This window comes from Sinocyclocheilus grahami, unplaced genomic scaffold, assembly GCF_001515645.1.
Source record: "Sinocyclocheilus grahami isolate Dianchi unplaced genomic scaffold, SAMN03320097.WGS_v1.1 scaffold127.1, whole genome shotgun sequence".
Taxonomy (NCBI): domain Eukaryota; kingdom Metazoa; phylum Chordata; class Actinopteri; order Cypriniformes; family Cyprinidae; genus Sinocyclocheilus; species Sinocyclocheilus grahami.
In genome coordinates, this window is record NW_015505306.1 from 703793 (window position 1) to 729056 (window position 25264).

Genomic DNA, 25264 nt, shown 5'->3' on the forward strand with positions numbered 1-25264 from the left:
TCAAACAGATGCCATTAATACAGGTAATGAGTGGAGGACAGAGGAGCCTCTTAAAGAAGAAGTTACAGGTCTGTGAGAGCCAGAAATCTTGCTTGTTTGTAGGTGACCAAATACTTATTTTACAGAGGAATTTACCAATGAATTCTTTAAAAATCCTACAATGTGATTTTCTGGATTTTTTTTCTCATTTTGTCTCTCATAGTTGAGGTATACCTATGATGAAAATTACAGGCCTCTCTCATCTTTTTAAGTGGGAGAACTTGCACAATTGGTGGCTGACTAAATACTTTTTTGCCCCACTGTGTGTGTGTGTATATATATTTATTTATTTATTTATTTTAAGAAAGAATTGTTTAGTTTATGATTTATGATTAGTTTATGACAGCAATCAAACACCAAATGAAATCCACTGACAGTTGCACTTGTTTGTCATATTAAACATTTTTGATTTGTTATTTTGACATCCATATGAGTGATTATGGATCAGAACAGCTATAGGCGACCGTTGATGACTGACAATGACTGGACGTCATTAACAGTGTAGGTGTGAGCTAGCAGAGATGTTCTTGCATCACTCAGAAGGCAGGCAGATGTGAAGGCAAATGGTTTAGCATGAAAACTCAAGAGATTTATCAGGTTAAAGTGCACAGGAGTGACGGCACAGGATGGGCGTTAGCCTGCAGCTAATATCAGAAGAAGGTAGACTGGTTGTCTCAGTGTTTCCACATGTGAGCACACTGAAAGACACAGCTGGTCTGACCTGTATTGTTTGAGTGCTGGAAGGAGGTTTGTAGTACAAGATACAAACACATTGATGTCAACGTCTTTCTAGTTTAGAACTATCCAAGGTTGCATGTTTCATATGTTTACTCTTACTTTTACGAATTTACAGAACATGCATATTATGTGTTTCGGTCTAAAACTCTGTGTGGGTATATGCTTCCCCTATTATATCTGGAGTATTTTGGCCTAATAGTATGCATGCATGATGCTAAAATGAAGGCCAAGTTGCATCTCTCCATTATTGCTAGAGGGAAACTATGATAGGTAGAGCTACCATCTGTGTATATAAAATGCTATGGGAATAGTTTTATTCTTTAAAAGTTTTAGATTTACTGAAGAAATGTAAGTGTTATTTTCCTGATGCAAAGGTGGTATTTTGGGTGGTTTTGTGGCTGTCAGTATTTCAGTATTATTTATATATTATTATAGCATTTACTAATATTTGGAATTATTATATTTTTAGTTTTCATTTTAGTCCAAGTTTTTGTCATTTTTATTACTTAAAAAATATTGTATACATTTTTATTACTTAAAAAAATTACTAATCTTTATTTTTACTTTAGTTTTAGTCACTTTAGTGCATTAGTTGTGATTCCAGTTAGGGATATTGATGATATAACCACTATGCAGCCTGCTTACCTTGGAGGTCTCGAAGAGCAGATCTCTGTCTCCTGCAGTGATCCTGAATGTGTTGCTATCAGAGACGCCATAGGAACATATCTGACCAATCGGCAGAGACTCCAACGCTTCAGCCTCACCCTGACGATACAGAGACACACAGGAAGCCGCCACGCCCAGCCACAACTTCTGGGAGAAGCTTCCTGTCGAGCTCTATGAGAAACAGGAAGATGATAGGCACAGCTCTGAGTCTCTGGCAAAAGAATCCTGTGGTACAAATGTTTCAAACTTTTTTCAATGCTTTTAAAATAAGTTTCTTAGGCTTATCAAGGCTGCATCTATTTGGTGAAAAATACAGTAAAAATAGCATTGTGAATTATTACAATTCAAAATAAATGTTTTCTATTTGAATATATTTTTAAAGTGTGTGATTTTAAAGCTGAATTTTCAGCAGCCATTACTCCAGTCTTCAGTGTCACATGATCCTTCAGAAATCATCCTAATAGGCTCACTTGCCGCTCAAGAAACATTTCTTGTTATTATCAATGTTGAAAACAGTTACATTGTGGGAACCACTCACAATGTAGAAGTCCACTTCATAGAGCGTACAGCCAAACCCGGACCACTGCCGGGCGATGGTGAGATAGGCGGCCATGCTGTCTCTGCGACTGTATCCCGCCAGGGCTTTCCAGCACTCCAAAATGGCCGACATCACCACGGCTCCCTCTTCCCTTAGTCTGGCCCGCAGTCTTTGGTCCTGTTCCTGTCGCCGCTTGTGTCCCCACAGCGTCCCAGCCAGCAGACCCCCGGGGAAGGAAGGGCAGCCAGGGGGATCGACAGGGGCCAATAGGGCCCGGGCCTCCACCACTTCAGCCGGAAAGAGCTGCTCCAAGGGTGGGTAAGGTGAGAGGGCGCTGAAATCTCCCAGTAGACACTGCAGTCTCAACGCCGCCAGGGAAAGAAGGTCATCCTCACAGGCTGGCAGCTGCCCCCGCACCACCATCTCATGACACTGAGACAGAGAGAGGAAGGAGGAAGTCAAACAAGGGAAAGTTTACAGAGTTCACTAGTGTGCAGTGTTTGTATGGTGCTTTTCACTTGACTTGACTAATAAACACGTTATGCACACATCTGTCCACACAAGTGTGAAATTAGTTCGCATTTAACACAAACAGAGGAAGAATTGGAAAATCCCTCTTTTTTTCTACGCTCGAGCCGTTCTCTTTTGTTTATGTGTGTATATATATATATATATATATATATATATATATAGTGTCTTAAATGGATGTCTGCAGACAGATCCAAACTTGTAATATAAATGTTCAGAGGAAGATATCCATTATTAGTCTTTTATAAAACACAAAATGGCCATTTCTCTTTTAGTCTTCTATCAGACTTTTTCGCCGTATATTTTATAATCAACAGTCAAGTCACCTTTAGTTTTATAGCACTTTAGTTTTACAGTAGAGATTGTTTCAAAGCTACTTCACAGTATTGAACAGCAAAGTAACAAAATCATTGACGCAAACTTCAAAAATGAGGCAAATCCAAAAATCTGACAATAGAGTCATTATTCCGCTCCAGTCAGTTCAGTGTTGATAACTGTAAAGTTCATTCGTCATTGAAACAAGTTAGACTCCATGATAAGCAGATCTACTGAAGACAGTAGTGTCGTTATTCAGCTCGAGCCAGTTCAACGCTGATTCAATTCAGTTCATTAACAGTGTGAATGTTGCAAAATTCATGACTTTCAATAATCTACATTCAGCTTTCTCATTTCTGCTCATCCCCACCCGTCTCTTGTCGTTTTACCTGCTCATAGAGGAAGAGGTACTCAATGCTGTCTGTACTGATGTTGTCGGTGTCCAGCAGACAATACAGTTTGAAGCAGAGTCGGCACTGGCAGTCAGAGTCTGGATCTTTAGCTGACAAACTGGAAGACAGAGAGAGATTTGTTAATGGAAAATGCATATGAATCAGATACACATCTGAAGATAGCCTCGGCCCCTGGTTGAGAGCCTCTGTATAATAAACTTTTTTATTTAACCCCTTCTAAAGCACACTTAAAGTATGTCTTTGTCTTAAACTATGTCCAAGTCTAAGGAGAGACATTTGCAGGCGCTTCCTAAACACACGACTAAAGTCACCCCATCAGAGTGGCGTCATCATTCTGAATTATATGACTCACCCTGATTTGCTAAGCCTTTTCTGCTGCCTGTGCATTTTTGCACATGCGGGTTTGTTTGTGTGTGTGTGTACACATAATATGAGTGTGAGAGAAAGACTACGCGTGCGTCCATGAACCCACTTCTGGGAAGAGTTGGCACTGAGACGTGCAAAAACACAGGCAAACAAACACACTTCCCAGAATAAAGTGGATGCCTTGAATTCTGGCTGGCTTGGCTTATCTCTCCTTCAGTTTGCTTTCCACATCAGTTAATGCTCATGACATCAGTCTCACCCTGAGATCCCTACTGGAACACTGAATACTAATAAAGAGCTGCTTGTCTATTCTCACAGTGTGTGTGTGGGGGGTTAGTTAAACTGTGCTAAAGTGCTGGGAAAGTGAATAAATCAATAAAAACACAGATCTACACTTTACTGTACTGTGGTGCTATCGTGGATGGTAATATCATTGTAACTTCACATATACTATGGTACTGATTGATTACCATACTCCTGTGGTCTTAACATAGTATTTAAAAAATACCATAGTATTATCATGGTTAAGGTTCAAATGCATGGTATTGCCATGGCACCATGTCCAGCAAACTATAGTGCCATGATACTTTTGGTTCAGTACATTTGCTGTATTACACATATTACAATAGGTGGAAGATATTTATTAAAAATATCTACTTTTCGAATCTGGCGATGACATCGGCGATTATGGTGCTGCCTCCGATAGCTTTTTCCCAGCATGCATTCTGCTCAAAAAGAGCAAATGTGTTTCGGCTTTCCTGCAGCCCGAGGCGTTCCGCCATCTTCCTCACGACCTGGAGAGAAAATGAGAGTGAGAAACAGTGTTATTTAAGTATTATTTATATACTATTATAGTATTTATTCATGTTTTGAATTCGCTTTTATTTTTATATTTTCAGTTTTACTACAAATTTTTGTTACTAATTTTATTAGTTTATGTTTTCTGTTATTTTAATTCTAGTTTAGTTTTAATAATTTTAGTACTTAAATTTAAGTCACTTAGTTTAATTTTTTCATCTAATATTTATATTTCATTTTATTTTAGCTTTATTTCAATTAAAAAAAACAACTGATTTAAAAGTAATCATTTTAGTTAACAATAACAACAATTGATTGAAAGAGAGAAAAATCTATGTAAAAGTAGCAGAGCAAATTAATAAAAATGATACATATTCTTAAATTTTTGTGGAAGGATAATTGCAAAAACAGAATTCAACATTACTAAAATCAGTACACTTATAAATAAATACATCTGTCTGGTACTTATTACTTGCGTGCTAATGATTAATCCTTTGTGTGGCTTAAGGTTCCCATCAACCTCTGCTACAGAGGAAATGGTTGATGCAATACCTCATTAGCTGTGGTGTGTGAGGTGATCGGTATCTGGCAGCAGCCCGGTCCAGGGTAGTGCACAGTACACAGTATCTCCTGCCTTCCCATCAGCCCCTGGATCTCCTCCCATGAGGGCACACACTCACGGCCGCGTGTCTTCTCCAGAGCCTGGGCTATGAAGGACGCGTAGCTCTCCACCTCCGGGTCCACATTCAAACTCTGAACCCTGACAGCAAAAGAAAGAGTTTTTAAAAACTTTACAGAGACCATTTACAGAATTTCACATCCAAATCACAAAATTTCCCTCCAAAAAAATCAGAGAGAAGTTGTGTGGCGCCTCTGTTTAGTTTATCTATTTGCGATATGAAGTGTCAGCCACTTGGTAATTACATGCATAGCAGAGGCCCTATTTGTGTTAAGTAAACACATGCGGGAAACGTCTGGGGGTCTCAGGAGAACAGAAACTCGTCCGTCTCCATTACACCAGCCGCCTCTGTAATCAAAGCCCTGTGGTCAACGCACCATTTCCTCACGGCACACTTGTTTATTTAGCCATTCTCTTATTTTCTGTCTATCCTCCAGGCCTGGCAGTACTTTACGAGTAAGTTAGCCATGAGATGCAGAAAGCATCATGCCGTTTCCCAGCCCCTTGAGGAGAGGAAAAGAACGAGTGAACAGGAAGTGCACTTTACATTCCTGTCAACCTCAGGCAGCCCATAATTCCTACACACTCGACCGCAGAACCGGAGGCAGTTGTGCGTGTTTATACTCAAGGACTGCTTAGGTAACGTTTATGTGTGTATGTTGAGATCCGGCTGGTGGATTTGTGAGTGTACACATCCAGTGCATTGTACAGATGTGATATGCGTAACTCACCTCTTCAGGTGAAAGCGCAGGTATCGGAGTATGCTGCAGCTGGGCAGGAAGGTGCAGCTCATGCAGGTGAGCAGCTGCCAGTATCTGAGCTGCGGATTCGGCTGTGTCCGCGTCTGTGTCTGGACACGCAAGTTGGTGACGCTGGTCTGTTTGATAAGCTGGCAGTAGAGTTCATCTCGGAGCAGCCGGAGGTCGAGGCAGGTCTGGAGAATCCCCTGTATGAGAGGAATGGGCTCACGGGCCAACTCTAACTGCTGGAGGCAGTTAAAAAGCCTCACCGCCTCTTCACGGATGGATGTGTAGCCTTTACTTGCCATATCTAAGAAGAAAAGCAAGACGAGGTGTGTTAATACATATATACATATATACAGTGGGTATAGAAAAGAATCACCCCCCTTTAAAATAATCTAATTTTGTTGCTTTGCCACCTGAAATGAAGATGGACACAGTTTTTGTTTTATTCAGCTGTATTTACTCACTGCAACTTATAACATCCAAGAAAAAAAAATTATAGGATGGGACTTGATTTTGTCTATCGGAAATTGATTTGATCGTTGGATGGTTATGTGTTGCATGTCAGCAAATTTGGCCTCATGTCAGCTAATTTTTGGAGGGGAAAGGTCATCAGAGAAGAGATGTTGTTTCAAAGGGGAGGAGACATAAATATTTTATAATTTAACACGGCTTTGCCTTTGCTTTACTTCTACTTGACAGGTAGCTGGGTGACAATGGATACACCAAAACGGCAGGGTTGTAGAAAGAGGGGGGGGTGTCTAATCTGATTGGTTCATTGAAACCAGTGGTGGGTATATGTGATATATGCCATGTGAGTATGTGTGTGGTTGACTCACGTGTGTGGTGGAGGCTGCCGTAGGGGAAAGGCAACAGTGGGGCATAGAGGGGGCTCTGCGTGTACCTCAGGATGGGATTATGCTCATAGATGTGCTCCACAACCTCTGGATTGAATTTATTCTCCTATACAATGCACATAAACACACACAAAGCAATGCAAGGCCAATGAAACACCTTGAAGTAAATAAACTCAAGACTATCATTATGTCCCCATAAATACTTGACCTCTTTGTTATGGGGTCCATAATGAAATGATGAAATGACGTTTTATATGGAAAATGGATTGAGGGGGGATGAATGAAATGGAAACAGATTTCAGTTTACAGATGGATCTGACAACTCTGGTCAAGGCCTGCTCTGTGTATGTATGAATAATGAAAACTGCTGTGTACATTTCAAGGGTGAATAAGGGCAGTTTATGTTTGTTGTGGGGTGTTTGCTTATAACAGACATGATCAACCAAACTAAGAGCAGTTAAACGTGACAAGACCTCCTGCCATAACCACTATGTACTGTGTGTTTGAGTTTGCGAGTGGTAAAATAAATAGTACAAACAGATATTAACTTAAGGTTACATGTCAGAACTATATCTTCTAACTGATACTTAACACAATGCTTCATGAATATTTTATTGTACAATTATAATTTTTTATTTAAAAAAACACAACAAGGCAAAAATATAGTGTCTTTTAGCCAAGACTACATTGAGAATAGCCTTCCTTATATTTTTGTTTAAATATTTAATATGCATACATATCTTACCTATAAGAGATATATAGCAATCAGCAAGGTCATTTAGGGGTCTGGGCACTTAACATTTCAACCACTGCGGTTTTCACGCCTGTCTGCCTGTCTGTCTGCCCGTTTATGTACGACCTCAATGGGATTCCGGGGAATTCTGTGGGCTAGCAACTAGCATCCTATTAATACAGATCTATCCAAGAGTGCAGGCATTACATCATAACAACAGGGTTATTCTCAAGAGCTACTCGCTGCCTTCAAAACTATTTCCAGAGACACATGATACTGATGAGCACATCTATAAGTGTAAAATCACTAGCCAACAAACTAACAATAATATTCTGGGGCAGAGAGATGACAGTGGGTGGGGTTTAAATGGTTTACACACCGTGTCTGTATATGTTTGCCATCCTGAACATTTCTTTAGGAGCTAAGATGCCATTTATATATACACACATATATACATATATAAATATATATGTACATGTATATACAGTGGAGACAAAAAAAACTTGTATATTTTCTTACATTATACACTATTTTCCCAAATTTGGGGTCGATAAGATTTTTAAAATATTTTTGAAAAAGTCTTATGTGCTCACCAAGGGGGCATTTATGTGATCAAAAATACAGTAAAAATTTTAATATTGTGAAATATTATAAGAATTTAAACTGTTTACTATTTGAATATATTTTAAAATGTCATTTATTCCTGTGATGGTAAAGCTGAATTTTCAGCAGTCATTACTCCAGTCTTCAGTGTCACATGATCCTTCAGAAATCATTCTAATAGGCTGATTCTCTGCTCAAGAATCATTACTTATTAATGTTGAAAACGGTTGTCCTGCTTAATATTTTGTGGAAACTCTTTTCAGGATTCTCTAATTAATAGAAATTTCAAAAGAACAGCATTTATTTGAATAAAAGTGTGCGTTTGTGTTTGCAATATTTATAATCCCTCTTGATATGCTGTCGTCTTCATCTCCACTGCTGCTTGTTCTCTCACCTCAATGTCTCGTATGAGGAGCTGTGTTGGCGTCTCGACCGGCGCTTTGCTGTCTATGACTTTCTGCACAGCACACGCCCAGTGCACCGCCTCATTGTAGTGCTTTGTGAAGAGTCTGTAGCAATGTTTGCGGCCATACACTGTCAGACTCCAGTAACCTGTCACATACACATTAAAGAGGCCCATATTTAGTGCTACTCTTCAATACAAAAATAGCATCTCCTTACAATTAGGACAGTACATACATAAAGAAAAGTAAACAAAAAAATGCAATAAAGCATACATACGGTTATACTGTTTCTGATTGAAGACAAATGTACTAGAGCTCCAGCATTATGACAACTCATATTTCATGTGTCTGACCTGCAGTAAATGTGATCAAAAGTTCTGAGAGAGATCTTTTATGAGGATCTTACTAATATCTTGTTTCTCCCTTGTTGTTAACTTTGGCAGTCAAAAGAATGAAGCTTTGGTTCAAAACTTAGGCTTTAATAGACCAGAGGTGGAAAGTAATGAATTACATTTACTCGCGTTACTGTAATTGTGTAGCTTTTTGTGTACTTCTGCTTTTTAAAGTAATTTTTTTAATCTTTAATTTTACTTTTACTCACGTATATTTAGTTTGAAATATTGTACTTCACTACATTTTAAAACACATTAATTACGGAGTAAAAAAAAAATCACTCCCTGGAAACTACTGCAGTAAATAATGGGCAGGAGAGCAAACTGGTGCTAAAATCACAAGAAAGATGCAGACGGACAAGACAGGCATTAGTGGTGCAGACCCAGCTGAAAACGAAACCCCGTCGTATTCTGCTGAAGTTGAACTCGAAGGAAATGAAGTGAACTCCTGGTCATATTTAAGCTCTATTATGCAGTGTAAGCTGTGTTTGCCAAGGGAGACCAAACTAGCAGCTTATAAAATCTCGACATCAAACCTTCGCAAGCATGTATAGGTAAGGTAAATACTTGCATTGTTGCACTGGTGGTTAAAATGAAGCTTTGACAGTTTAGCAAGAGGTTTTGCATAAATTAGCCAAAAAGACAGTGGTGCAGAGTGTGTGATATATATCGCCTGCGATAATATCGTAATTGTTGTTTTAACGATGTGCGATTTGACATTATCAGTATTTTGCCAAAAACCAAACAAAACACTCCAACAGAGTGCCGTGAAGTCTAGTAGATTAGACTAGTGTGCGTGCGTTTAGACCATAGACTGCGTTCTTTCACTGCGTGATTTATTCTGTTAAAATGCATTTAGAATTATCACAAAATTGAAGATATAGGGGCAGAAAATGTATATATTTATATAATTTCATATAGTAAATCAATCTCACACGAAGAATGCCGTTTGTCCTCCAAAAATCAGCATGATTACATATAGATTTACAACAGTTCAATAAACAAGAAGTTAATTAAAAGACTTGCGCTTTAGACACCATATTGCCTGTTTTTGCTCTATTTCTACAACAAAAATAATTCCAAACACAGCCACCATAGCACAGTTGTGCATCTCTGAGCAACAAGAGCAACAAAATTTTGTTCCTGAATTTATCAACCGTTTAAATGATTCAGCTCAATCGCAATGACTCACTTATTAACAGTGACTTGCTGACACCTACTGGTGATTTTAATTTCACATTTAAAGTATCTTTTGATTTTTTTTTCCCCCTTATAATTTCAAATGAGTATTCAACATTTTATGTCTTATATATCAAAACATTATTTCTGCATTTGTAACTGCAGGTTAAATGCATTCATGTCCTGCATTAAACAGTGTGTAAATACATCCAAATGCCACTTCCGATGAAGCTTCGGTGTTTCCTCTGCATTGAAAAGATGAATTTTGTTGATACTGATTTAATTTGCCTGGTAACAGCCCAAATGTCTTATTATTCTAAATAACTGATTCCTTTAATTAAAAACAACTAGTTTGATATTTATAGGCCTATCCCAGGGGTTTCAAACGCAGAATTGACTTCCAACACACATATTAGTTTTCAAATAAGCCTAAATGATTAGATTAGCGGGATCAGATGTGTTTAATTAGGGTTATATCTAAACTGTGCAGGGCTGAGTTTGACACCCTTGGCCTATATCCAATTTTTTCCTCCCTCCCACTGTTAAAATGTAACTAAGTAATTTTTACTCAGAGTAAATTTTAAATTAGCGACTTTTTACTTTTACTTGAGTAGATTTTTAGACTGGTACTTTTACTTGTACTTAAGTAAAATTTCATTAATGTAATGGTACTTTTACTTGAGTAGAATATTTTCGTACTCTTTCCACCTCTGTTTAATAAAGACACACCAATCTCCATAAAGCCCAACAATCTCTCTAGACTGTTTGGGGGCAAGTATTCGCTCTACACAAGCACTCACAAAAAGCAAAATGAAATCTTTTACAGCAGAACAATGTATATTCACTGTGGAATTTAATTTCTATGACTATTTCATGGTTACATTCCTTGATATTTCCAGTTTTTTCAGAACCAATGGGTGTTCTAAAATTTACAGAATATTACCAAAATATTTGTTGTCCACTGTAAACATCTGCAATTTCTTTGCCACAAAACTGTACCTCATTAATTCTTTCATTAAAAGATCTGTTTTACTCTGTGGACGAGCCAAAGCATTAGCCATGATATTATAAGACAACTTGTTTGTTAAAAGAAGAAACCGTTTCCATCGTGTCCACTCTGCTGGATAATGAATGACTCCTGACCAACCGCTGCCCTTGAACACACAAACACACACACACACACACACACAAAACACACAAAAGCTTTACTGTCAGACATGCTCACACACACTTTTATCTAGGAAAGTCCCTAAAGTGAATCTGGGAAAAGCTCTGAGTTTTGTGGACTGTGCTGGTTGAAAGTTTGTGTGTGTGTGTGTGTGTGTGTGTGTGATTCAGAACTCCAGCTGAACATGTGCCATGTGAGCACACACACACACACACACACACACACAGAGATACATTATGACTAAGCCTATGAGTCTGTCTGGTCATTCCCTACCATCTTCCCAGACAACAATGGCTCTCGTTTGTCTGCCTTCATTTCTCTTCTGGTCTTCTCAAACAATCCTGCATTTAATTTCCTCAATCAAAGTCTTCCCACAAGAAAGATTTCACACCAATGCCGACAAGAGGTCTCACGGCTGCTCTGATCTGACCAAAAGATCAGCTCTCTCCGAAAAAAAATGCATGTCGCTGTGAGTACAAATCCTAAAATAGTGAGTGAAATATTGTGTTTATCTTCCACTGAAAGCTTGGCTCACACCATCACACCACGAACTACACAAAAAGTGACAAGCGAATAAAGTCATCCAGGGTTTCTGGAGGTTTTATGAAGACTTTTTAAAAACCTTTTTAAGACCAAATAAAGAAAATTTAAGGAATAGATTGAAGAGAACAATACATCAATATGTTCTATAAATTCTATAAATGTCTAGGGAACACACAATGAACTTCAAATTCTCCATCACTGAAAAAGTAAAATAAAATTACATACCATTTTCACATAGAACTCACTAGTAAATTTCACAAACAATTACAAAGAAACCGCAAGTAACACTTTGAATTAAACTTGACATTCTGAAGTAGAAAATCCGAAATTGTATTTTCTTGTTAAATGTACCCGTCATCTCCTCAGGGGTGTTTATTCATATCGACAGAGATTTTGTCAGTATATTTTTGCTGTGTCAAACATGGTTGAGGAGAGGTTGATTGTGGTTATGAAGCTATGAAGTTCAAAAAAATGGAATAATATAAGATAGAAATCACCAGAACAACCTTAAAATCATCACTGAAGTCCTGAGAAAACAGGGGACGTGTTCATCATTTAATGCCTAAAATGTACATATTAGTTCTTTAGAAAAATAACATGTACCCTCAAGGTACTATGATCCTTCCAGGGGCTGGCTGCACCAGCTGTACTCAAGTTACAACTTAGCCTAGTTTTGAAATGGGCATTAAGTTAAAACTTACGCACTACTAAATATTTTTTTGTTGCACCATTACACTTAGTTGAAGCATAACTCTACGTATAAACTAAATATTTATGGAAGCGTCCGGTCAGGAGTAACGGTTGGAATAAAACAGCAAGACTGTGTGAACTGCATCCATATGCTCTTATTTTAACCGACAACCTTCAATCCTTTAGACATATGTGACGCTACTGACATTTACACTCACATACATATGAAGAGAGAGAACAATATGTGAATCAACGTACTTTGTTTCTTTTTTAGCGCTTCTTCAACACCCCATCTACAGCGCGCCTCTGTGTGCTTCGGTCCATGTTGTACATGTCAAATGAAATCATCCATAATACATAAATGGCATTTCTTATGTTTTTTTTTCTTTCAATATTTATTGATCCTTATTCATTTCAATTACAGTTTCTGAATGCTATTTACATATAAAAATAGCTTACCTATAGGCTAATGTTATTCATGATTAAGTAGTATCATTTTTACCGTTTTTACTTATTTTTACCATTAGTTACATGAGGCAAAAGAAGTTAGAGTGAAGGATAAACTGAAATTCACAGCATTTAAACAAATTCTGCTTGTTTATTTGAAGGTTTCTATTGGATCATTTAGGGTAAACGTCATATGCAACTACGCATTACTTTACGGAGAGCTTACAGACTACTACTGGTGCAATTGGTGCAACCGAATAATGTATAGATTTCATTACAAACTAGCTAGTAGTTACTAAGCCTCTAGTGTGGACTTAACTTTATAATTTAAGAAAGAACTTATGAATGGCTGGCGTGACAAGCTGTTGAACCCATAAATGTACAATCTTGCACACTTTTTCTGAGAGCGTGTTCAATGAAAAGGGAGGGTGACTGAGGCTGTCCTAGTTTAATTGCAGGTGCATTACCTGTCTGTTTGTAGGTGTGTTTATCCGGCCACAGCACTGAACAGAGGGATGTGAGTACAAGCATGCCCAGTCTGCGAGCATCTCTGTCCAGGCCGCTGTAGTAGTCAAGAGAGTCTGTTGTCAACACAAACCAGAACCTCCTCTGCCGTAGCCAACCTCCCTGCACCTCCCGCAGGAGCCAGCCTGGAAAGCAAAACAGAGAAGAAGACCCATATTATACATGATAAATACTGTAACAGACCAATCATTTGAGAATATGGAGATTTCCATTACAAAACCTGACAGAAATAAATGATGTGTAATTTGAAATATCATTCTTTGAGAGCTAGTTCATGGTGCTCATGCAGAGTCAGACTGAGTGATCATGGAAAAAAGCAGAACAGCACCAAACCACCGCTCACCCAACTTAATAGAGGGTTGTGTTAAGGTCACACTGGGGATAAAATCTCCCTCCAAACCTTCAAAAAGTTTGTTGTCTATGCACAAATGTGTATCAGAGCCAATAATCAAGAAACATTTCATGGGAAAAGCGTTTTTTTTTGTAAACCCTCATGACACCCGGACCATGTTACCTTTTTTCCGCTGCTGCTTGCAGATGCATTGCACCTGCTACCTTTCCCTTTGAATATTTGAGTGTGTGTGTATGTGTGTGTGTGTGTGTGTGTGTGTGTGTGTGAGTCAGCCAGACAGACTGGGGTAAGACTGTCTTATTTAACAGCTCTGTGGGCCAACATGAGACAGGCTGGCGGAGTATTTGGACCCTTCTACACTAATATTACTCTACCCTGCATATTATTACTCATTACATGTGACTGAGTATTATTACCACTCCAGTGCAGCAAATACCACACAGCACTCACATTTACACACTCTGAAATCATAGACGACTCTGAATAACACACACACACACTTAAATCTGTGGTCAGCAGCTTTAGTGTTGGTTAACTTGGTGTGAAGTGTGTCAGTCAATTCATGTGTCACTGATAAAACTGCAAGCTATAACTGATGCATGTGTGTGTACTGGGGATTATCCCGAAAGCGAGCTAAAGCTAACAAAAACTTCCTTTTGGTACATTTGAGTATATACTTTTAAAAAAACTATATTTCTAAATATGTATACTTTTTAGAATGCAAAATATTTGGTTTTAATGGTAGACGTAGGAATCACAGATTGACCAATATTCAATTTCACAATGAATACAGTGGATATAGAAAAGAATCCCCCCCCCTTTAAAATAACCACATTTTGCTTTGCTACCTTAAATGAAGATGGACACAATTTTTGTTTTATCCAGCTGTATTTACTCTTATAATCAACTTATAACATCATCTTTTCATGCTGAGCTGATCAAAATCACCACAGTTGATCACAGTTGAAAGTCAAAGGGCTTTGTGTGCCATTGAGAAGGTGATGTGTGAAGTGTGTCAGTCAATTCATGTGTCACTGATAAAACTGCAAGCTATAACTGATGCATGTGTGTGTACTGGGGATTATCCCGAAAGCGAGCTAAAGCTAACAAAAACTTCCTTTTGGTACATTTGAGTATATACTTTTAAAAAAACTATATTTCTAAATATGTATACTTTTTAGAATGCAAAATATTTGGTTTTAATGGTAGACGTAGGAATCACAGATTGACCAATATTCAATTTCACAATGAATACAGTGGATATAGAAAAGAATCCCCCCCCCTTTAAAATAACCACATTTTGCTTTGCTACCTTAAATGAAGATGGACACAATTTTTGTTTTATCCAGTTGTATTTACTCTTATAATCAACTTATAACATCATCTTTTCATGCTGAGCTGATCAAAATCACCACAGCTGATCACAGTTGAAAGTCAAAGGGCTTTGTGTGCCATTGAGAAGGTGATAAGCTACACCTGATTGAGTTTACAAGTCATTTTTAGGACGGGGTGATCCTTTTTCCAACTCAGTGGTTCTGTTTTTTATTTTTTATTTTTTTCTGGTGTTATATCTTTCACTTGAATGTTATAAGTTGCATTGAGTAAATGCAGCTGGATTAAACAAAAACTGTGTCCATCTTCATTTCAGGCTGCAAAGCAACCAAATTTGATTATTTTAAGGGGGGGGGGGGTATTTTCTATACCCACTGTACTACTGATTGTTTTTAAGTGTACAATAACTGATGCACTGTCAACCGATAAATATTGTCTAGTTTTTTGACTCAGTATTACTTGAATATTACTGTAAATGTAAATTCTGAATATAATGTTACAAAAGATTTCTATTTCAAATAAATGTTGTTCTTTTGAACTTTTTATTCATCAAAGGATCTTGATTTTCACAAAAATATTAAGCAGCACAAATGTTTTCAAATTGATCATGAGAAATGTTTCTTGAGCAGCAAATCAGCATATTAGAGTGATTTCTGAAGGATCATTTGACACTGAAGGTAATGACTGCTGAAATTTCAGCTATCACAAGAATAAATTACACTTGAAAATATATTCAAATATAAATAGTTGTTTTATAATATTTCATAATATTTTTTATATTTTTGATCAAATAAATGCAGCCTTGGTAAGTATAATTTGTCTTTCAAAAACATTAAAATACCTTTTTAATAATTAACTTTTGAACAGTTGTATGTTTATCTCTACACCTGATAATTACTAATAATGATCAGGTTTAAAATCATTAATATCTGTAAACAATATTGCTTAATTTTCTTGTCAGTCTATTTGGGTTAGTTTATACTAATTATAAATATCTTTATATAAAGACGATAGAGCTGTGTGTGTGTGTGTGTGTGTGTGTGTGTGTATATAGACATTGTTTAGCCTGCTACACCCGGGTAGAGAAAGTTATGAGTCAGATTTGGGATTAACTCACTAAAGATAAAGTTACCAGAGTGTCACAAGTTTTAAAACACATTTCAGCCTTTGAAATTGTAATCTACATGCTTTAAAACTGAAAAAAAGTATTAAATCTAATTCACTTCAGATTAATGATTCCAAGTAACCAGCAGAATAAAATAAGAGGGACATAATACACACAAATGCACCAATGCATGCAAACAATACATTTAGTTTTATAGCCATAATGACAAATATGACTTGATCTGGTGAAGTAGAAGAATTTATTCCTCACCCTTCATAAGCACCTCATTGTCTTTGTCCATCTTCATCTTACTCTTCTGTGTGATGAGACTTCTCTTCTCCTCAGGAACTCCTGACAGACTGAACAACATGAAACACAACACAGACATCAGCAATGTGCCTACTGTAACCCAGTAAGTACTGTACAACCCCCTCCCCTTGCCCCCAAAAACACACACACACACACATATATGCACACCTATTCCTTGAGGGAAGTTGGGGTCAGCGTCACACTTCTGCTGCTAAAACAGACCCCAACAAAACCACTCCACATATGCAGAAATTTCACATCTCACACACAAACACAACACACACATGCACATCCCTCCACCACCACGGCCAGGCAGGCAGAGCTTTATCGGTCTGGCAGCCAGGGAAAAGACTGAAAATAAATGTGTCTACGAGATGCCAAGGACACTCGCACGCAAAGAGAGAACTAGGAAGAGACAAGGAGAACAAGAGTGGACTAGAGGTACTGACAAGAAAATAGTTGTCAAACAGACATCACTAAAGTTTACAGGGCCTGGGACAAAAATGTTATGGGTAGGTCCACTTTCCCCTGGGCTCAATATATATGTAATATACTATAAAGGACCTTAGTGGGACACTCCTCAACACTTTAGACTGTTCCTTTGGGAATTTTTGGGGTCTTCTGCTAAATGTTACAGAGCAGAGTTGCTGCAGTTCCTAAATTTAACCATGTAATATCTAGCAGGGATGAAATTTCACAAATTGCTAAGGTTGTTTCTTGCTAGTTTGATTCCTGCAAAAAAACAAAAAAAACTCTTATCATCATGAACATGGATAAAAATCAAGGTAACAAGTGTCTAGTGAATGGCTAATTGTATACCTGGACTAAAAGACTCTTGTTAAGAACAGAATAACAGCATGTAATGAGCTGGTAAAAGATTAGTCAGAGGACGTCATTAGCTAACAAATTATACATGATTTGAGGAATGCTGGGAGCACAAGCACCTTGAAGCAGACAGTGACAAATAGATAATCACTCTGAAACACTGGCACTCAGAAACACACACACACACACACACACACTTTGAGCCACATCAGAGGAATTGAATGTGACCGCGTGTTGGTTAATCAAACAAGACATTCCTGCATCTCTTGTTATCTGAAGTCAGAATTTCATTTGGCACTAATTATCTGGACTTGCTAGTTTCTCACCCAAATTAGCCATTTGTTAAGTTAATCAAATGGAGAGTCCTGAAAACTTATTTCCTCATTCTGATGCTCTGGAAAAACATCATGGTTTGTAACCAGAGATCATATGATCACTGACTGGCCCAGTGTCTCTGATAGGAGAGTCTGATTACACGCATGCATGTGTATGATGTACTGATATCAATATTTTGGCCGATACCAAGAAGCTTATTTTCATGCTATGACCTATAACAAAATGCTGACAGTAAAATTCTATAATATTTAGTCTACATATAAAAAATTGCTATTCATTTTGAGATTTCCTAAAGATGTTATTAATTTGTGTTTTTAAAAATAGATAAGAAAAATGTAATATAAATTTTAAAATATGGATATGAATATATACAATTAAATATCTGCTCTGCATTATGGCTCCAGTCTTTCTGATGCTGTATTTTGAAGCCTGCCAATCTAAGTCTAAGAGTATGTTGCCTCTTCGTTGACCTCAGATACGATAGCTGTGTGTCTGAATATTTTTGTGTTCTTTGAATATCTTGAACCTTATCAATGTTTTGTACATTTATTTACAGGTCTGTTTACAAGTGTATGCGTTTAATGGAAATGCAGTGGTAGATCCCTGTGGATTTGCATCACTCTCTAATTTAAGTTGAAGCTTAGACGGAGTCAAGAGTTTACAGACATCCATCAAAAAGAGAGACAGCAAGAGAGAGAGAATGAGAGAGAGGCAGGCAGCACAAAAAGAGGAAGCCTCCAAATCACAGGAGCAGTGAGAACTGGAATCAGCCAGTCAGAACCTGCCAGAACCGGTTCATGGATCTGAGCAGAATCAAGATCAACAATCCGGTTTTTAACAAAAAACCTTCTCTGTCCCGTAGGCATGAGAATAACCCTCATCCTAATCTAGACAGCATTAACACACATACACACACACACAGATCAAATGAGCTGAGGTCTATCTCTGCAAGAGGCTGCTGGAATGAGACCAGCAAGCAGATACAGATAAATATGCTCTACTATATAGAGACTTTAGAGGGCAGTAAGATATCTTATGGATGGATATGGGGTATAAATGTGGAGATGAGCTTTATGACTCATGTCTCGGGGGCTAGAACTGTTTTACTATCTGTCTAGACTATCAGTAAAATTAAAAATGTTTTTTTATGAATATGGGGTTGAGAAAGGTCTGTGATGGTGACCTAAAAGGACAGACATTTGGTGCTAAACAGAAAAACCGGAGCATCAGGCGATGTCTGATCCAGGTCGGCGCACGCCTCATTTCACTTAAAGGATATAGAGAGATATAAAATACTGACTCATCGGATTATCTCTTACCTCTGTTCAGGACATGACAGTACAGGAGTCTGTAATACTCAACAGAGAGTGTGCACTAAAAATATCGCATGCGATTTATCGTGCAGCCCTAGTTAAGAGACAGACAGACAGATAGATAGAACCTTAGTTAAGCGATAGATAGATAGATAGACAGACAGACAGACAGATATACAGAACCTTAGTTAACCGATAGATAGATAGACAGACAGACAGACAGACAGACAGACAGATATACAGAACCTTAGTTAAGCGATAGATAGCTAGATAGATAGAACCTTAGTTAAGCGATAGATAGATAGATAGATAGATAGACAGACAGATATACAGAACATTAGTTAAGCGATAGATAGATAGATAGATAGATAGATAAGATAGACAGATATACAGAACCTTAGTTAAGCGATAGACAGACAGACAGACAGACACAGACAGACAGATATACAGAACCTTAGTTAAGCGATAGATAGATAAAGATAGATAAGATAGACAGAACCTTAGTTAAGAGACAGACAGACAGATAGACAGAACCTTAGTTAAGCGATAGATAGATAGATAGATAGACAGACAGACAGACAGATATACAGAACCTTAGTTAAGCGATAGATAGATAAATATAGATAAGATAGACAGAACTTTAGTTAAGAGACAGACAGACAGAGAGATAGAAACTTAGTTAAGCGATAGATAGATAGACAGACAGACAGACAGACAGATATACAGAACCTTAGTTAAGCGATAGATAGCTAGATAGATAGATAGATAAGATAGACAGAACCTTAGTTAAGAGACAGACAGACAGAACCTTAGTTAAGCGATAGATAGACAGACAGACACACAGAACCTTAGTTAAGCGATAGATAGATAGATAGATAGACAGACATACAGAACCTTAGTTAAGAGATAGATAGATTAATAGATAGAACGATAGATGGAAAGAAAAAACGATTGATAACTTAAGATAAGAAAAATACCATATCCAACTTAAGAGGCCTACACTGTGAAGAATGGCTCTTGATAACAGAATGGTTTCTAATGGGGCTGAAGAACCTTTATTTTTATAAGTACAGGCATGAATGCAAAACCTTGTTATCAACCCTTTCCCTCAGGGAAAATATAGTTAGTGACTAAAAAAACAAATAAAAAAGCAGGAAGTGAGGGTTACAGTAGTTGGCCTTTGGTGGTCTAAACAGTGGTGCCCTTCTGAGTGAATGAGCCACTCTTTGAAATTTATAGACAGATTTGTGTTGTGTGATCGTGTGAGTGAGCATGTGTTAGATGTCGAGGCGTGTTTGAAGTGTCTGTAAACTGTAAAGTAGAGTTATTTTTCAACATTCACAGCTGGAACCCAGGTTTGGACTGGTGTAGTGGATCTGTAAAGAGGTGAGGGTCGTGAGATGTGTGTGTGTGTGTGTGTCAACAAGGTTTCCACAGCTGTCCAATCAAACCCATCCCAACCCTACCCACTGCTGCCCACTCTTTTCCCAGAATCCACAGCAGTGGCCCCCAAGAGGGGCCTACAAGTCGACTTCCTGTAAGAGGGAGAGCAGAGCAGGAAGCAATTTGTCACACAGGATTAAAAGACAGGAATAATAAAAGGAGGAGAGGAAAATGAGTGCGACTTTCTCCTAATCTAGACATTAGAGCCTTGAGAAAGGAACACCAAGATGGAAATACAAATAAACTGTAATATAAGAATAAGAAGCCTAGACAAAATATTAAACCAAACTGTCAGTCAAGTGTCATGACACGTGAACAAGGGATTGAGACATAGACATGAATTCGACTCATTCAAAGATAAACTAAAGAAATTGAAAGAGAGGAAGAAAGAACAGGAAGGATGGATTTGGAAGGGAAAGTGGAAAGTGCGGTTGTGAATGTAGCTGTTGTTTGGTGAGAGATGTAAAATGAAACACCCTGAGTTAGCACTGATTTGATGAGGAGGAAGAAAGGAAAATAAGCAAATCGTGCTTGTTTACAGAAGTGAAAGCAAATTCAACCTGACAAACCTATGCAAAAAAAAAAAACTTCTCTCTCCTTAAGTCACAAGTACAAAACTGTGCCTGGACATTAACCGTCTCAAACTCAAATGACCTGAAAACCAGTTGAGTAATTGAAGTACTTTTATAAGCACAATTAAAACAACCAAAAGTTATTTGAATAGTTAGGGTCATAAGATACATTTAAAAATAAATTTAAGTTTTTAAGTCGATTAAATATTCAACAAGTACGCATTAAATTGATCAGTGACAGTAAAATTACATTAAAGACATTTATAATGTTAGAAAAGATTTATATTTCTAATTAATGCTGTTTTTTAAACTTTATAGTAATCAAAGAATCCTGAAAAAAAAACAAAGGTATTAAGCAACACAACTGATTTCAACATTGATAATATTACGAAATGTTTCTTGAGCAGCAAATCAGCATACATTTGCCATCACAGGAATAAAATGCATTAAACTGTATTAATATTTCACAATATTACTGTTTTTAATGCATTTTTGATCAAAGCGCATAAATATTAAAAATACATGAAAATCAATTCACATAATTTTGTCAGAAACATAGCTTTTTGGTCAGCACAACAGTGCTTTGAGCAATCTGAGGTTTTTTTTCTGAACCCGTTTCCCTCTCCCATGACTTCCTGTCTTTTCTTCGACTGTCTAATCATAATAAAAGGCAAAAAATATAACTTAAAATTGCTACATAATTTTATTTCAGTTAGTTGTGGTGTAGTTGTGCATATGTGAATAATAATATAAAATTACCAATAAAAAAGAATAATATTAAAAGCCAAAGAAGACAGTGAAAACTGATTTGCAGGTTTAAGGATAAACGCGTGAGGGGGGCGTATGAAAACATCTTGTGGTTGGAGATGTGAATTCAAATGTTTTGAATGGTTTCAGTGGAATAGCGTCATGGAACGGCAAACTCTGGTTGGTAATACTGCCAGGCAGAATGGTTCATATGAAGGCAAAGTAGCACTGTGTGTAACCCTTCCTCTCTGACGCTCTCTGTGGCATAAGCTTACTAACCCAAACCATCTGTGTGGCCCACACTGACAGGAAACTGATAAAAGAAATGGAGGGATGGAGGAAAGGTAAAAATAAATGTCCACTGAATCGAGGGGACTTCTTTGCGTGTGTGTGTAAATTTTACAGCCAATTCCATGTGACTTACAGTAACAGACATCAATAGCCTGATTAATCAATGGTTAACACAATCATGATAAGAGCTAATATAACCCAGTTATCCATTATACACTCTCACACACTTTCCAGATTTAAATAAATCATTGGTTTGTCACAAGAATACAATATCTGTTTTTAGGCAGCTCTGTGAGGAAAAGGCTAGTTGCCAACTCCCCAATGTCACAAGACATGACACACAAAAAAAGAAGTAGGTGTTCTTCATTATTTGTTACACTTTGAGTGTACTTCTCTCTATAGTACACTTAATCTCTGTAACACACTATTCTATATAGTACACTTATGTGGTATGTTGAACTCAATAGATGATTAATTTTAATCCAATTAAAATGCAGTGCTGCTTATTTATTAACCAAGTAAGCAATGTCCTTGCTGGAAGGCTTGCACACACTTGAGCACATGTGTTTATATGTGTGTGTACTTAACCATGTTGGGAGGCAAAATTGTCCCTACAAGAAAGTAAATGTGACAAAAAAAAATGCCCTCTGGGTATATTCTGGGATGCCCTCATTTTGATTTTTTTAAATATATTTTTCTTTATTTTATTCTAAAAAGTTTTCATTCAGGGTTTCAAGTAATTATATATTTGGGTTAGTTTCTAGTGATTATAATTAGCTTTAATAAAAACAATAGAAGTTATGATTTAGACAGCTAAGTAAGTGTGTGTGTGTGCGTGTTTTTGTGACAAATGAGGACATAAATTTGTATAATGACAAAGGTATAACATAGGTATTACAAGGAGAAGGTGCGGTTACATTTCACCAGACAAAGCATCCAAAAAAGTACAAAATTACTCGTGAAAATAAAAATTATTTTACAATTATTCTTAGAAAATTAGGTAAAATACAACAACAGATTTTAACCATGAAAGTCCAAAGAGCTCAGCTGTTAAAATGTTGGGAAACACATTAGCACCAAGCTGTGACCTGTCAGGACGACCCATTAATGGACTGACAGTGCAGAACAGCTGGCAACAGGAGAAAGACCTGAAACCTACAGCCAAAAACTAACAATGGTCTTTTGTTTGAAATTTTAAAAAAAGGCAGAAAGAGGACATAAACCAAGAGTGACAGATACAAAGACAATGCTTTCTTTCGGATATGGTGATTGAGGACAGTATGATGGAGTGAGTCTTTCTGACCTCTGCTAAAAATAATATGGTTTACTCAAGAATACTGCCAAGACATTCCACGTCCAGCCAGCTGAGCGAATCTGAAAGCACTCAGGATGACAGCACGTGTGTGTCTAATCCGTGATGAGACTGAGTGACCTCTACATGCGATAAAAAAGACTGAGTCACCATCTGGCTGAAGAATTTGTGCAAATCTCAACCTGCTAAAACACACACACTTCCTCTAGATTCAAGGCTTCACAATCTTGATAATACAATAAAATTATTTTTAAATCATAATATGCTCATTTACACTGAGTGTTTGATGATAATGGTACACATTTTCTGTGTGCTTGATTCTATGTGCTGCGACACACCCAAAGCTATGACATAGTCAGGCTAGCCCACATCTTGCCAGTGGCTGTATAACATGATACACTAACACCATGTCTACACCGGATGCGACAGCTGTCTTGTCGCGTCGTGCCACAACAGCTTGAGGATGTCTACACTGAACGCAACAATGCAACCGTTGCAAATCATTTGAAATTTGAGTCAGTACGTCATAAATAGAACGAGGCATCAGTTTACTGATGGGGATTTGTCTTGCCATGTCGTGTCGCGCCGCACTGCATCCAGTGTAGACCGCATCACTGATTATAATGGGTTCTATAGTAATGTCACGCCGCACCTTGCCGTTAGGGTTGTGACGGTGAGGACATTTTCCCACCGGTTAATTGACGTGTGACAACATCGGTAAAACCGGTATCACCATTGGGGTGGGAGGGGGGTGTTAGTTCATTTGAGTCACCCTCTTTTCTTAGCTTTCAAATGGCTTGTAAAAGTGACGTGCACATTTTACTTTCACTTTCGAATTGATTCAATTCAAGCAACAACGTCAAACTCATAACTTTTATTAACAAAACGAATAAAAATACACCATATATGCCTAATAAAATAACAAATTACTTAGGCTACACAAAATTTAAATAGGTATATAAAACTGAAAATCAGAAAACACTGTGGAATCAAATAAATAAGAAATGAATGTTTAAAAAAAACTTCCAGTCAATAGGCTTTTCAATATCTAAATCTATTGCCAAACAGGCGCCTTTGCATTTCCTTTCTAAACAATCTTCTGCCATCGTCTTGTCTTTCTCACCTCACTCTTGTCAGACAGCTAGACTCACTCTCCTCACGTGATAAATAAAATCTGTCGTTCGCGCACGGTTCGGCATGCTACATTGAGCATTTAGTTTTTAAAAAGTGTCTGTCCTCTAACTGAACTAGACTAAAATATTTTTGTTTCTACTAAAAAATCTAAACGACGGTGGGGGGTGGTGCCGCGGTATGCAAATGACGTAACTGGTTTTGCGGCTTAACACCGGTATAACCGAAGACACCGTCTATTGCAGCAAGCCTACTTGCCGTTCACGTCCGGTGTAGACATGGTGTAAGTGTATAAATTACAAAAAATGCTGTTCTTTTAAACTTTCTATTCATCAAAGCATCCTGAAAAAGTATGTATCACAGTTTCCACAAGAATATTAAGCAACACAACTGTTTTCGATATTAATAATAATAATAAGGAATGTTTCTTGAGCACTAATCAGCATATTAGAATGATTTCTGAAGAATCATGTGACACTGAAGACTGGAATAAAAGCATTAAAAAAATTTAGAGTGGATTATATTTTTAAAATACAAACCCAATTCCAAAAAAGTTGGGACACTGTACAAATTGTGAGTAAAAAAGGAATGGAATAATTTACAAACCTCATAAACTTATATTTTATTCACAATAGAATATAGATAACATATCAAATGTTGAAAGTGAGATTTTGAAATGTCATGCCAAATATTGGCTCATTTTGGATTTCATGAGAGCTACACATTCCAAAAAAAGTTGGGACAAGTAGCAATAAGAGGCCGGAAAAGTTAAATGTACATATAAGGAACAGCTGGAGGACAAATTTGCTACTTATTAGGTCAGCATCATAAA

At 37.4% G+C, this 25264-nt stretch overlaps 1 protein-coding gene across 2 annotated transcripts in view; it reads right to left on the minus strand.

Annotated features, from left to right (window-relative positions):
* The window catches only part of LOC107590374 (pleckstrin homology domain-containing family H member 3-like), a 39873-nt gene that overhangs the window by 2257 nt on the left and 12352 nt on the right, over positions 1–25264 (minus strand). The window contains exons 3-12 of one of the 2 annotated variants that reach the window (XM_016279085.1): positions 16424–16512; positions 13307–13489; positions 8411–8568; positions 6663–6786; positions 5812–6130; positions 4954–5161; positions 4261–4397; positions 3214–3334; positions 1982–2413; positions 1423–1614 (exon numbers count right to left, since the gene is read on the minus strand). In XM_016279085.1, coding sequence (XP_016134571.1) covers positions 1423–1614; positions 1982–2413; positions 3214–3334; positions 4261–4397; positions 4954–5161; positions 5812–6130; positions 6663–6786; positions 8411–8568; positions 13307–13489; positions 16424–16512 — 1963 coding nt within the window. Of the gene's footprint in view, positions 1–1422; positions 1615–1981; positions 2414–3213; positions 3335–4260; positions 4398–4953; positions 5162–5811; positions 6131–6662; positions 6787–8410; positions 8569–12650; positions 12706–13306; positions 13490–16423; positions 16513–25264 lie in introns of those variants that run through there. The other variant, XM_016279087.1, reaches the window with a different exon arrangement.